The sequence below is a fragment of the Manduca sexta genome, unplaced genomic scaffold (genome assembly GCF_014839805.1).
Source record: "Manduca sexta isolate Smith_Timp_Sample1 unplaced genomic scaffold, JHU_Msex_v1.0 HiC_scaffold_919, whole genome shotgun sequence".
Taxonomy (NCBI): Eukaryota; Metazoa; Arthropoda; class Insecta; order Lepidoptera; family Sphingidae; genus Manduca; species Manduca sexta.
This window is the reverse complement of record NW_023595760.1, coordinates 1,517-15,565: the sequence shown is the minus strand read 5'-3', so window position 1 is coordinate 15,565 and position 14,049 is coordinate 1,517. Positions and strand designations below refer to the sequence as shown.

Genomic DNA, 14,049 nt, shown 5'->3' with positions numbered 1-14,049 from the left:
CGTCTCTTCATCCAAAGCAATAAAATTATATAGTATCACAAACTCGCATTTATAATATTAGTACAAAGTGAGCTATTTTGTTAACGTGTTTGAATTTGTTAGAAGTAAACAGTCACCGCTGAACGGCTTTGTATAAAATTTTAGCCCAAATAGATACCAGATAAAGGTTTAGTTTGAAGGGCGTTGTATACTTACATAAGCTATTTTATCCTGGAATGTACATAGTGGGGCCCTATGTCTTGTGGGCAGGCGGAGCCACGGGAACTTAAAGTATATAAATACATCATTTTTCAGTGCTGTGTATCATAAAATATGCAATGATAGCGAAAGACTATCTGTATTAGTACACAAAGATGAAGAGTTTGTTTGTTTGTTTGAACGCGCTAATCTCGGGAACTACTAAACCGATTTTGATTTTTTTTTTCACTAATAAGAAGCTACATTACTCTTGAGTGCTATAGGATTTTTATCCCAGGAAAATACAAAGCGGGACTTTTATTCCAGAAAATATTTTTACGCGGACAGAGCTGCGTGTAAAAGCTATATTGTATACTAGCTTATGCCCGCGGCTACGCCCGCGTTATAAAATTTTTCAGGCTAAAGTTTTCTGTTATAAAAGTAGTGGTTTCCCGGGAGCTTATGTTCTTCCCAGGGTCTCAAACTGACTCCATACCAAATTTCATCTTAATACGTTGGGTAGTTTTTGAGTTTAACACGTTCAGGCAGACAGATGCAGCGGGGGACTATGTTTTATAATATATTTTTTAGAACTTTTTAAGAGGAACAATCCCGTCATACATCATTGTTGCATAACTTTAACCGTTTACGCGGCGCACGCAACGGAAGCTCTCAAAACTAATAAATTGTCCCCGTGTTTGCAACATGTTTCATTACTGCTCCGCTCCTATTAGTCATAGCGTGATGATATATAGCCTATAGCACTCCACAAATAAAGAGCTATCCAACACAAAACGATTTTTTCAGTTAAAACTGGTAGTTCCTGAGATTAGCCATTACTGCTCCGCTCCTATTGGTCATAGCGTGATGATATATAACTTAGAGCACTCCAAAAACAAAGGGCTATTCAACACAAAAATAATTTTTCGGTTCGAACCGGTAGTTCCAGAGATTAGCCATTACTGCTCCACTCCTATTGGGTATAGCGTGATGATATATAGCATATAGCACTCCACGAACAAAGAGCTATCCAACACAAAAATATTTTTTTCAATTTGGACCGGTAGTTCCTGAGATTAGCCATTACTGCTCCGCTCCTATTGGGTATAGCGTGATGATATATAGCCTATAGCACTCCATGAACAAAGGGCTATCTAACGCAAAAAGAATTTTTCAGTTTGGACCGGTAGTGCCTGAGATTAGCCATTACTGCTCCGCTCCTATTGGGTATAGCGTGATGATATATAGCCTATAGCACTTCACGAATAAAGGGCTATCCAACGCAAAAAGAATTTTTCAGTTTGGACCGGTAGTTCCTGAGATTAGCCATTACTGCTCCGCTCTTATTGGGTATAGCGTGATGATATATAGCCTATAGCACTCCACGAACAAAGGGCTATCCAACGCAAAAAGAATTTTTCAGTTTGGACCGGTAGTGCCTGAGATTAGCCATTACTGCTCCGCTCCTAGAGGGTATAGCGTGATGATATATAGCCTATAGCACTCCACGAACAAAGGGCTATCCAACGCAAAAGAATTTTTCAGTTTGGACCGGTAGTTCCTGAGATTAGCCATTACTGCTCCGCTCCTATTGGGTATAGCGTGATGATATATAGCCTATAGCACTCCACGAACAAAGGGCTATCCAAAGCAAAAAGAATTTTTCAGTTTGGACCGGTAGTTCCTGAGATTAGCGCGTTCAAACAAACAAACAAACTCTTCAGCTTTATATAATAGTATAGATTAGGGGACTCCCCGCAAATAATGTTAATAAATGTGTAATTTAATATGTATGTACCTAATAATGTTAGCATCTTTGTTTGTTTAGGTATTATACTGTATTGTGCGCACTTCGCCCTTATGACCTTTAAAATAAAATTCAAAGTCGCAGTATATATTCTGGTACGAAAAGTTTATGTACTTCGAAATAAAAACTACTTTTCAAATTCTATCGTAGTCTTGTGTATTTTAGTTTTCTCTTGACGTTTTAAACTGCAACCTTCATGGTCGCGGGGTTCAGAAGTTGGTCATTCGAAACGTCAAAGGTACAATATCTACCTACGTTTGGCTGTGGTCAAATAATATGTCAAATTTTATTCAGACCTTCAGCGGGTCTTGGTACAAAAATCCAACTATATGTAACAAAATTTCGGTCCATAACTTAAGTAAAATATTCAAATAATTTTAGTAAAATATCTTGCATTAGTCTCATGTACATCTATTACAAACAACACAAAGATTCCAAACAATCAATCTATAAACACAATTTTAGAAAATAAAAAAAGATCTTAACGGTCTTTGAAACAAATAAACAATGCTTTGGGACACAATTTTGGACTCTAAAATTGCTAATCGAAATCTTCAAATTCTGGAAATTCGTCCCCGTATTCCACAGGGAACATGGCGGCGCACTCTTCCTCGCCAGCGCGGACGTCGCGGCTGACGTGGCACGGTCCCAGGTCCATCAACTCCAGGAGCGACAGATCAGATTCCACGGACAGCATGACTGCTATTTTTGCGTCAACACTGGAACACATAGCAATCAGCATCACGACTTTTTAGGGGTAGGCAAGGGTGTAACATGGCCACATTTTTCAAGCTGTGTTAGGTCCAAATAAGGGACGATTGACATTGTTATTAACGTTATTATCCAACCCTGGATCAAATCCGAACCCTCAGCACAAAAGCGTGGGCATAGTTGTACCGCAATACAACTATGCCCACGAAGCTGTTAATCGAAACTTGCTTATCGTATAAAACGCGAACACAAATTAATACCTATTATAGCAGCTCCATAATATGAGACACTGTCTTACTGCTGATTATAAGCATCCTCTACTAAGAGGCCTTAGTCCATCACGCTGGCTTTGTGCGCGTTGGTGGACTTCATATACCTTGAAATTCTTATGCAAAAATGTTGACTACCTCGGTGACATAGTTGTAATTGTCACGGTATGAGTGCGATTACCACGAGGTCCTGGGTTCGAATGCCGGGTCGGGTCAAAATAATTGTGACTGAGTTTTTCCATTGAAAAAATGACTCAGTCACAGCTTGGTGTCATGAAGTTGGCGGTGTCATGCCCTCGGAAAATACATAATGGCATTGGTCCTGCCCATGATCTCTCTCCGATCATGTCGGAATGCCGTCTCACCGGACTATGAGAGTGCCCTTGTATTGTGCATACACTTGTGTAGTATAATACCTCCTACATACTTGACTAATCTCCATTGAGATTGACCGCCGTGTCCAAATTCGATTGGAGAGGAATCGTGTAAAAATTACTCGCTATGTGTTCTTAATTGACAAAGAATTAATAATTTGCATTCAGAGGTGTATGCTAAGGCAAAAGAGTTGTTAAAGGACATTATATTCAAATGGCGATAGCCTAGTTGGGTGAGGAACGGACTGCCAAGACGAATGTCCGCAGGTTCAAATCCCAAGGGCACACACCTTTGACTTTTCTAAAATCATGTGTGTATTCTTTGTGAATTTATCGTTTGCTTTAACGGTGAAGGAAAACATCTTGAGGAAACCTGCACATCTGAGAAGTTCTCTACAGGAATTTCGAAGGTGTGTGAAGTCTACCAATCCGCACTAGGCCAGCGTGATGGACTAAGGCCTAATCCCTCTCAGTAGTAGACGATGCCCATGCTCAGCAGTGGGCAAGTATATAATACAGGGCTGATATTATTATTATTCTATTCAAACAGGTATTTAAATCCTGGACCTTGGTCTCGACAATTAGTTCCATTCCCAACCAGGGATTTGCCACTACAAGTCCTCCTTTCAGCTAAACAACAAATTATTTCACCAGAAACCAACGCCATACGATGATCTGCCACTATTCGCAATTCTAATTCGCATTTTAAATATTATTAAATGTACAAATACAATACGTTATAAAAACAATAAACATTTTGTATCACTTACGATTTCTTAGAATCATTATCTATTATAGTGTCGTATTGCTTAACGCTATGCGCTGTGAAAACACTTTTGTAAGGCGATTCGCATCTGAACACACCGAACTGTAAACAATAAAGCCAAACAATGTCATTTATAATGTTCTGAGTCACTAGGTGTATATTGGTTGATGTAACCAGGGTATGGTCGATATGGCAGGGTTTTGCCTCTCAAATATAATATATGAAGCTCAAGAGTGTGCTAAACTCACGAACTGCTAAACTGATATGATTTTTTTTCACTAATCAGAAGCTATATTACTTCTAAGTGCTATAGGGTTTTTATCCCGGGAATATATTTACATGAGAAAACTTTATCACGGGAGCTGCTTGCAAAACTAATAAGATATATTAATGTCGGCACTACATTATTATACAGGCTTTTTGTAATAGACTTTTTGCTACTCTAATTTATGGGGAAGGTGTTAACTGGGCTATTTTTGACTTCGCTACGTCAACTCCAATAAAGACATACAGTACCATGCATATTTTATAAGACTACAACGTTTGACCCAAATTAGAATTCGAAACTATGAACTCCACATCAAGAGCATATACCCAGATATAACATACATATCAAGCAATAAAAAGATATTACTTGGCAGTGAATATCACAATAGCTTAAGGTGGTAGCTCAAGGTCCATTTTCATACATTTTGTTTCGGCTTTAATCTGGGTAACTAAACAAGTATTGGCAAGTAAAGAATTTAAATTCACGTCTAGTTAGTGATTAGTTCTCGCAGTTGAAAGAAAAACGTAAAAATAATTAATAATCATGGATATTTCTGCCTTTAAAATTTCGTCATATTAAATTTTAAAGGCCGAAATATCCATGATTATTAATTACTTACGTTTTTCTTCAACTGCGAGAACTAATCACTACGTTACTAAATACTGCCAAACTGTTGATTAACTTTAAGAAAGAAATAACAGAATAGCTGCAGCCTGAGACTGTGGCTTCGTATAGCATCTGTCAGGGTACCTATATGATGTTTGGTCGCTGACTTATATTTCCTTTTTTTGTACTACACGGTAAAGTGACCCCACTACACCTGATGGTAAGTGGTTTGGGGTCCAATAGAATGTCGACTGACGAGAGATGATTACCCCTCGACAGTCGACTCAATTATGCCGGCCTGTTGGAACCGGATATACACAGGCTGATTCCGGAACGCGACACACTTACGCGGCCCACTATGACGGGTTTTAACACCTTGTCTACGGTGGTCGCTATCCGGGCGAATATAAAATATATCTTACCACCATAACAGCATCTATAGTACGTTATAATAATTAATGACGAGTATTGTAAAAACTTTTCTATAACCTTGGGAATAAAAACCATTTAAAAATTACCTTACTGATGTATGAAATTAGGTAGAGACATGTAACTAACTTATTCTATCTGTAGTGATATACAGGGTCATTTTGACATTGCGTTACTAAATTAAACCACATACTTATCTACTTGGAAACAACACTTTACAATAAGTTATTTATGCCTTAGACTTAAAATAAAAATGTATAAGTTTCGAACTAAATAAATATTAATAAAAAGTAATTTTAATGTTTCGCGCTCTAATGCCAGTATTACTACTCTAAAATAATTTATCGCAATGGCAACATCATACTTTCAGTCAGAAACAAACTCACGCACACGAGATATTCGCATTAAACTACAAAATGATAAAAAAATCAGAAAACTAAAAACAGGATTTTTGGTGAAAATATTCGTTATTAATGGATGATTTTTGGCTCAATGTCAGCAAAGTTGAAGACGAGTATGTGGTTTCATTTAGTAAAGCAGTCTCAAAATGACCCTGTATACTATTTTAAGTTGTAATTTAAGATTACCTTGATTTTATTACTATACTATATAACATTTCTATTAAAAACAAATTTATATTACAAAGATTATTAAAACAAAGTCTTTAACAGGTAAAATAGTTGAGGTTTCACCTAGTCTTGGATTGTAAGGGTGTGAGTATACTTACGTGTAATACAGCATTTCGGTGATGCTTCAGGACATCAATAGCTTTGTACCGTTTGTTTATATCAAGCATGACTAAAACGTGAGGCGGCAGGAACTCGGATTGAGGTGTCACGTGCTCATGGACCAACTGAAAATCACTGTATTCTTAGGACAGGTGAACGCGACCTGATGATCGTAAAAGTCCAGACATACTGCCAGTCAAAAGTTATATCAATTAGATATATCAATAAGGGCCATCAGAAAGTAGTCTTTTAATCCTTTTGAAAAATCATTGAAGTACATCTCGATGTGAGAAATACAAACCATTTGCCTCAAATTTATTATTATTTATAAATCAAATCAAATCAAATCTTTATTGTGTGATTCTTAGTACAGTAGTTGGTATCATTATAATTCAGATCTATAAAATATTGTTCACTTCTTGCTGATTATTCATATCCCAAAATATGTTCTGATTAAAAAATATTCCTAAATTAAAACCAGACTTTTTTATGTAGGTGCACCAGTTATGGCTCTTATTGCCCCATTTTTCTTCCTATATTTACTGCGGTTAAGGTTACTGCAGTTACGGTCCAATCTCCAAAATCCATCTTATATAAGAACTTTAAAACACGTACCTTAGGAAATAAAATGGCCAACGCGTTAGCCTTAGCGATGTCGTTTGGAGGGGCATAGAAGCCAGGTATCAATAGACCTGGAGGGGGACAGTAGCCTATGTCGATTTCTTCTTCATCGCTCACTTCTTCATCTGAGAGTTGCTGGACGATTAGAGGTGTACGCATTTGTAGATGTTGGACCAATAAATTAATATTCCATGCTAATAAAAGCTATAATACATTATTGCTTAAAAAAAATCGTTAACTGCTAATCCCAAAAAACAAACCCAACCATCAAAAATGTTATAATAGAATTTTTTACTATTTGCGTCTTCTTCTTTATCAGCCTTAGAAGTCCATTGCTGAACATAAACCTCTAAATATTTCCAAACCAACCTGTTAGAAACACTGAAAGGGCATGTACGTGCTTTATTCACATTGGTCCAATCCTAAAGTTCGAAGAGATATTGATCAAGACCCTTTGGTATTTTCAGCTATTAGCAGACACTATTGGTCAATCAATATCCAAATGCGTATGAAAGAATTCTTATAATCTTCGATACGTAACCCCTAATTTATATTCTATTAAAAACTTACCTCTGGAACAACGATTGATATATTTTCTTCACTTGGTTCCATTTTCAACTGCTCTAAGGCAGAAAGGTTCTAAAAAATAATATAAATATATATTTGTTAGATTTTCTCTTTTTAGTGGCCGTGTACGCAAGCTTTTATGTGTATGGTCTCAGATTCGATTATAAAGCAATATCTTTTGTGGGGTTTCTTACGCGCTTGATCAGAAACTATCTTCCAAGGGGAGTTGAGCTCACGAATGCGGTTGGTCGAAAAATTAATCGATGTCAATTCGAATTTATAAGAGTAACTCCAGAAATATTATGTATCAACTCTATAAATTGTTATGATACGTCTATTGTTGAATTGTATGACGATTATAGCATTGGGTGTAATTCCTATTAAGATAATATTGGAAATAAATAAATATATAAAAATATCCGCAACGTACTTAAGAAACTATAATGCGCCGATCATTTACAGTAGTGGTACCTATAAAGGCAGATAAACGAAATTTACTTGCACTTATAGCAATGTCTGCTGTAAAGAATTAAATAAAATTTCAAAATCAGTTCTCCTGATGTTATATGACGCAAAACCAAAGAAAAAGGTAATTGCTTCTTCAATTTTTGTAGAAAGCTAAGCCTACCAAGTACCAACCCCAGCTTTTAACAGTTCCAACTTATGTTGTTCTTTTTCAGCTCTCTTACGCTCTCTTGCCTCCTCGATAGCTTGGCGGGCCAGACGTTGCATCTCAGAGAGTCGCCGAGCCCGATTCTCTTTGATTTCTTCCTAGAACAGAAAAGTATCTTCTAAACTATTCCTCAGTATTTATAAATTTAAACTGCGATGAATGTCATATTTCTTTCGCTTTATTCGAAAATAAAAGAAGAGTTTAGAACAAATTATTTTAAATTGGTTTTCAATTCAAAAGCCGGACAATACGTCCTGGCCGAGCGTTGCCAAATGAAGGACAATATTAACCTGTAGACTACATATTTCTCTTTCCTTATCACAGCTCGATGTCGATTACCTAGTTGGCTAAGTTAAGGTAAGTTCTAAAGTATGTAAGGCATTTAGCGTAGATTGTCACAACTCGCCACTCGCAATCACCTATATACATTAAAAATACTAACCGAGCAGAACGAGTAAGCAACTCCACAAAGCTGGCCGCTTGTATTGATTGCTTTTAAACTTCCCAATCGTCTAAACGATAGTACTTGTATCAATTTGAAAACGCTTGCGTTGGCCATTTTCAACTTAATTCGCCTGAATTAAATTCCAACCAACTGGATTCTTATTTGCCCAAACGTTAACATTGCACTAACATTCTAAATTCGGTCTTAAAAGTCTCAATTAATGGTCTTTACAACTCTTTCCTTACCTTCTGTTTCATCCTTTCTTCTTGTTTTCGTTGCAATATCTCCTCTTTTGTCGGGCTATAACTTTTGTAAAAATCGAATGCAGTCATAGCCGGCAGTTGGTCTTCTAAACTCTTGTTTTCATCGTATTGCGGTATCTCTTCGTAAAGGATTTTACGTACTAAAGCTGTAGATGTAAGAGAAAATAAAGTAAAAAATGGAGCACGCTCTATTCAATTTTGTTTACCGAACACACTCGGCGAAAAATAAATGTCCTAGTGCTGCCTACCCCCTAGGTTTAAAGTCAGGATTTGTGCTTGTCTTATTTTTGATATTTAGTATCCAATGTCTACAAATGTTGAGGCGGTTTATTGAAGGGCAATACTTTGTTATAAAGTGGATGGTGTTTCTACTATTTGTAGGTTTTTGTGGTGTTTTGCAGGTATAAACTAGGTTTTGGTTTTCAGACGTGCACGGCAAAATAATCTCACTACACCTAATGGTATGGAGTGAGGTTGAATAAATAAACGAAAATGTCGACTAACGAAAGATGATTGCCCCTCGGCAGTCGACACAATTATGCCGGTCTGTTGGAGCTGGAACGCGGCACACTTACGTGGGCTACTATAGCGAGTTTGAACACCTCGTGTACGGTAATCGCTATCCGGGCGGAAATAAAGTATATCCACGAACAAACCTTTACATTAGCATCGAAATATAAAAAAACATGATAGGTTATTGCCAAAGTTAGGTATTATTTATGTTCTTTCATGAATGATAATATTTTTAAATAAAAAAGAAACTAAATTGTTCATTTTACAATTCATCACCATTCCCCTATTTGTAAAGTAATAAATCTTACAAACGAAATGTTTCTCTGTGTCGAGCAATCTGAAGCATATCGCTAAAGCTTCGCCGTTCAACAGTTCGTACATGGACGCTTCGTTTATCGGCGCGTCACCAGCGTACAATATATCCAGTGCTATTTCCTTAGTCAATTGTATTTCTTCACGACCTACCATTATTATGTCTGAAACATGTATATGGTAAGGATCTTTTATGCGAGAATCTGTTTAGGTATAATCTATTGCAACATCTTTCTGCCTTCAAACATATAGTATAGCTTCTACAATAATTTTGGATAATCGTTACGCATACAATCTGAACTAAAATAAATTACAGTTCCACCAACTCTCGTTCAAACTATGTTAATCATATTATAGTCTGTTAAACGCCAAATTTAAACCTAACGTACAGATTAAAACATAGTTATGACATCCATTCAAAAAATTACGTAGTTATATCAAACATCCATCGACATAAAACTAGTTTTTGGATTCTATTGCGGTTTTATGTGTAATTTTACTTCCTTTTGTAGTATTTGCAGCCTCAATGCTCACGGGCCGGGGACGAAACCAGATATTATCCAAATAAGTCTATCTGTCTTTGTATTATCAATGGCGGTTTTGGAGAGAAGGGATTGGCAAACCGGGCAACCACATTGGACCACGATTGGTGCCTTGGAAGACCTTTTTAGCATCTTAGAATCGTCTAGGGCCTCGCGTTGGTTAAAGCCGCCACTGGTCATAACTTATAACAAACATCCAAGACCTTCACAAACTTAAGCATCTAAATCAGTAGTGTAATAAATAGTAAGTTATAATCTTTACTGTTCACATCCCATCTTTCATACAGCTCAGGATGCGCATGCTTGCAATGAGGCCAGAAGAGTACGAAGTTCAATTCTCGCAGATGTGGTACCATCAGCTCGGCTCGGTGCCGCTTCCGTGCCGCTTGACGAGCCACGCGACGAGCAGTAGAAGATATAATCTCTTGCTCCTTTACCGCTGCTCGAGCGTTCATCCAATCCTGATAGGCAATGTTCTGGTCATTGTCACTTCTTTAAACTAGCTTTTGCCCCTACTTACATGTGCGTGAGAGTTCCGAAATAAGAACTAGTCAGTTAAATTATCTGAAGATAAGTAGTGGGTAGCGGCGTAACGTGGGTTCTTGTTGCCCGAGGCGATTTGGGTTCGCCCAATTTTGGGTATTAGCCGCCCAAAACACAGGGCGAGAGGAAAAAAAGGTCATTACAACAAAAAAGAACCACGAACCAGCCTCCCTCCCTTAGCCACTGATACATGTAAGTAAATAAAATAGTTTAATTTTACGCATTTCGCCGCACCACTGATAGTACTCCCTCCGCCCTCGCCTGAACTACTCTATGCCACTGGTAAAGAAACTTTTATTACTTATAAAACACATTGCCTTAATGTAAATCTATTTTTGGATAGGTTTTATGCCAAGATCTTCATGAATAATACTAGGACAACGGGAATTAAGACAATGATTAGGCTTATAAATGGATATAATAATAATGGCCTTCTCTTTTGACAAAGTATTATTGTAACTTTGAAAATGTTCTACCTACATAAAATAATGTTTAAATACCATTTCATCAGGTGTGGGTTCGTCTATTTCGTACATAGGCCGATCGAAAACAACGCCCTCTAGTTGGTTTTTGTAGTAATACAACTCTTGCTTGGCTACTTCAGCGAACTTCAAGCTGTTGACACCTCGTAATACCTTCGTTACTTTCTGGTTCTATTTAATAAAAAATATTGTTGGATTAAAAATGTATTTTTCAAGTATACATGAATAAATTAAATTTAACAAATGAAGTTCTAAGTTGTTTTTTAACTTTGTTTCGAATACATTATTAAGATTAATATTGTTTTTTTATTTTTTAAAATGTCGAAATTCCTACACTACATCAGCAGTAGATATTTACTTTTTATGAAAAACATAAATTGGAACAATTCATGCAATATACCAGACTAAATACAATTATATCCGGGCTGTAAATTAAAATCAGTCTCAATAACGATAGACATAATATAATATAATTATTAAAATATTCAGTAAATAACGTAGAATAACATTTTGAAGCTTCAATCTTGTTGCCATCTAGGAGATATATTTTAAACTTTTTTGTTTGTCTAACTCGAGTATAATTTTATTATTCAAATTAGATTAATTTACTGTCACAATATATAATATTTATTTTGTTTATAAAAATGAATTTAAATTAAGCGACCGGGGAGGAAGAATTAAAAATGTTGCAATTTTCATTTTTATAGAGCCACAAATTATATTTAATTTATATTAGAACTCACAAAAACATGGTATTCTCAGGCCAGTCTGTCATTGGTGGGATGTATGGTATCTGAAAGATTTTTAAGCCTGCTTTATGTTTTACTTATCAAACGAATCATACTTTCAAAAGACCATTTTTTTTCCGTCACTCCAGTCTAGCTTGATAGTCATTGAATAGCTGTCTCTAGTGCTGTGCAGGACCCAACAAACTTACTATACACTTCGGCACCTGGAGAATATTAGAGATAGGTAAGTATAGAAAAACTGATCAGCGACACCCCTCATTATTTATTTATTTATTTATTTATGTATATTATTTATTATTACTTATAATATTACTACCATAGATTTGATAGATGATAATTAATCAACGAAATACAACTTAGAGAATATAGAAATGGAGTTAGAAACTTGCACCATACTAACATACGATATTATCAAAATTGCTAAAAGAATCTGTTCAAACTCTTTCTCATTATGTACTTCAATAAATATTTCTATTTTCTTTTTCGCCATGTCTTATGTTATACAAATCAACATTGCTAAATCAGTAAGGTCACGTTTTCCGTAGAAATCATTGTTGTACATGATGACGAACAAAATGATTTGTGATGATCTAGATTATACGAATAGAATTAGGCATTTTAAATCTTAAAATTTTATTAAAATTGTTATTGTAGCTACCATTTTACTTTTAATTTTAATCGATACCTACCAATGATTATTGATGTTCCTTATTTGAACTGGCAACATTGGCCGGCGGCCATATTGAAAATTAAGTGACTCGAAAATTATCGTCTGCAATGGAGTCATATTTTCGCTTATCAAATTTTGATCATATTTTCGTTGGGGATTCGCCAAAATTATGTCATTTGTTCGTCGTTTCTCAATCCGGTCGTGGTCATTGCAGAAAAGCCTCTGTCGTTTGACAAAATTCGCTTGAGTACATTGTTGTCGTAACATTCGACGACCCTGGAGACATCTTGTGATAAAACCACCGTTGCACTAAGTCGGCCCGCTCGCTGATTTCGTATTCACGTGAAAAGTTAACAAAATTAGATTGGTGCTATTTGTGCGTACGTAAACATGGATGTGTCGTGGGGTACGTGCGTGTTATTGTAAATGTAAAAAATAAATCTTTACTTGTAAGTGCTATTGTAAATGTCAGTGTGATATTTTTAGATGCGGATAATTTCGAGCCGAAACTGCCGACCACGTTGACAAGTTCGAATAAATGGGAAGGCGAGGACGAGGAAGACAACGTCAAGGTAATGCATTCGTTGCCAACGTTGCGTTTTGCTCAATAAATTTATTTCTGTATTTCGTTCTTGACATTTTGGCTAGTTTTCGAACTTAACCTCAACTCGCAGTGCCTACGTGTTGACGTCACTTATTCTGGTTATTCCGCAGGAGAGTTGGGAGGACGAGGAAGAGGAAAAGAAGATGATGAGAAAACAGAACAGCCCGCGCCTCCGCCGAAGCCGAAGAAGAAAATACACGACAAAATAGCCGAAAGAGGGTTGGTTCCTCAACATATTGTACCATAATTTGACCATATTTGACCATGCTATGCTAGTGTGGGTGATCTCTTAGTCCTGTCCTGTGGTTATTTATTCTCTAACAATCAAGCTGAGTCACGCAATTGGCGCAAATGCTCATAACTCAAAATAGTTTCTAGAACTTTCCTGTTAGTTTGTTTTAAAGGAAATCTCACAATGCCTATGTGGACTTTTGTTAATGCAATATAATAAAAACATAGTTATTACACATAGATCTCCAGGTTATTTAAACCAACACTGATTTGCCTCAAATAGCAGCACCAGAAAATGCAAACACAATTTGAAATTGACTATAAGACCAAAATTATTTGAATAACATTTTATCATAAAACAAGCCTCATTAATAGTATGGTGTTGAGAATGATAATCAAATTGGTTGTGGCTTTGTACCTAGACTGTTCTGTTTAGTGTTTTGTGATCTAGAAAACAAACACACACACCTTTATTTCCTGGGGCAGGGTGCAACCAAAGCAGGCACATTTTGCCATGTGTTTTGTCTGATATGATAGGAGCCTATATTTAGGCTCAAATTCGAGACTCAAGGCTGATAATGAGCAGGAAACCTATTTATAATTAATGATTAAAGAAATATATGAGTCTTTAAGGTGGAAATGGCTTGAAAAACAGGCTAATTGTGTCTGCTTATTCCTTTTTGTTTGTACTAAAAAGTA

General features: G+C 36.3%; 1 protein-coding gene and 1 long non-coding RNA gene across 2 annotated transcripts; one reads left to right on the top strand and one right to left on the bottom strand.

The window, feature by feature from the left end:
• Positions 1 to 2,379: 2,379 nt before the first annotated feature.
• On the bottom strand, positions 2,380 to 12,335 carry LOC119193689. Its single transcript, XM_037447316.1, has 11 exons — positions 12,303 to 12,335; positions 11,115 to 11,267; positions 10,334 to 10,532; positions 9,526 to 9,693; positions 8,687 to 8,850; positions 7,963 to 8,094; positions 7,327 to 7,395; positions 6,751 to 6,891; positions 6,135 to 6,260; positions 4,109 to 4,206; positions 2,380 to 2,703 (listed from the first exon to the last, which is right to left on the bottom strand). Exons 1-11 carry the CDS (start codon positions 12,333 to 12,335, stop codon positions 2,526 to 2,528), a joined length of 1,461 nt encoding a protein of 486 aa, XP_037303213.1. The 3' UTR covers positions 2,380 to 2,525.
• Positions 12,336 to 12,603: 268 nt separating this feature from the next.
• Positions 12,604 to 13,313, top strand: LOC119193690. Its single transcript, XR_005114021.1, has 3 exons — positions 12,604 to 12,921; positions 13,002 to 13,087; positions 13,230 to 13,313. It is a non-coding gene; the product is annotated as an uncharacterized LOC119193690 (long non-coding RNA).
• The last annotated feature ends 736 nt before the right edge of the window (positions 13,314 to 14,049 follow it).

What these genes read in the sequence shown, in the direction of transcription:
- LOC119193689 (XM_037447316.1), bottom strand. Translation starts at nt 12,335, where the DNA reads ATGGCGAAAAAGAAAATAGAAATATTTATTGAA. An exon ending in TGGAACTGTTAAAAGCTGGG is followed by an intron (nt 7,396 to 7,962) that starts GTTGGTACTTGG and finishes ATTATTTTTTAG; the next exon opens with AACCTTTCTGCCTTAGAGCA. An exon ending in GATAATGATTCTAAGAAATC is followed by an intron (nt 2,704 to 4,108) that starts GTAAGTGATACA and finishes TATGTGTTCCAG; the next exon opens with TGTTGACGCAAAAATAGCAG.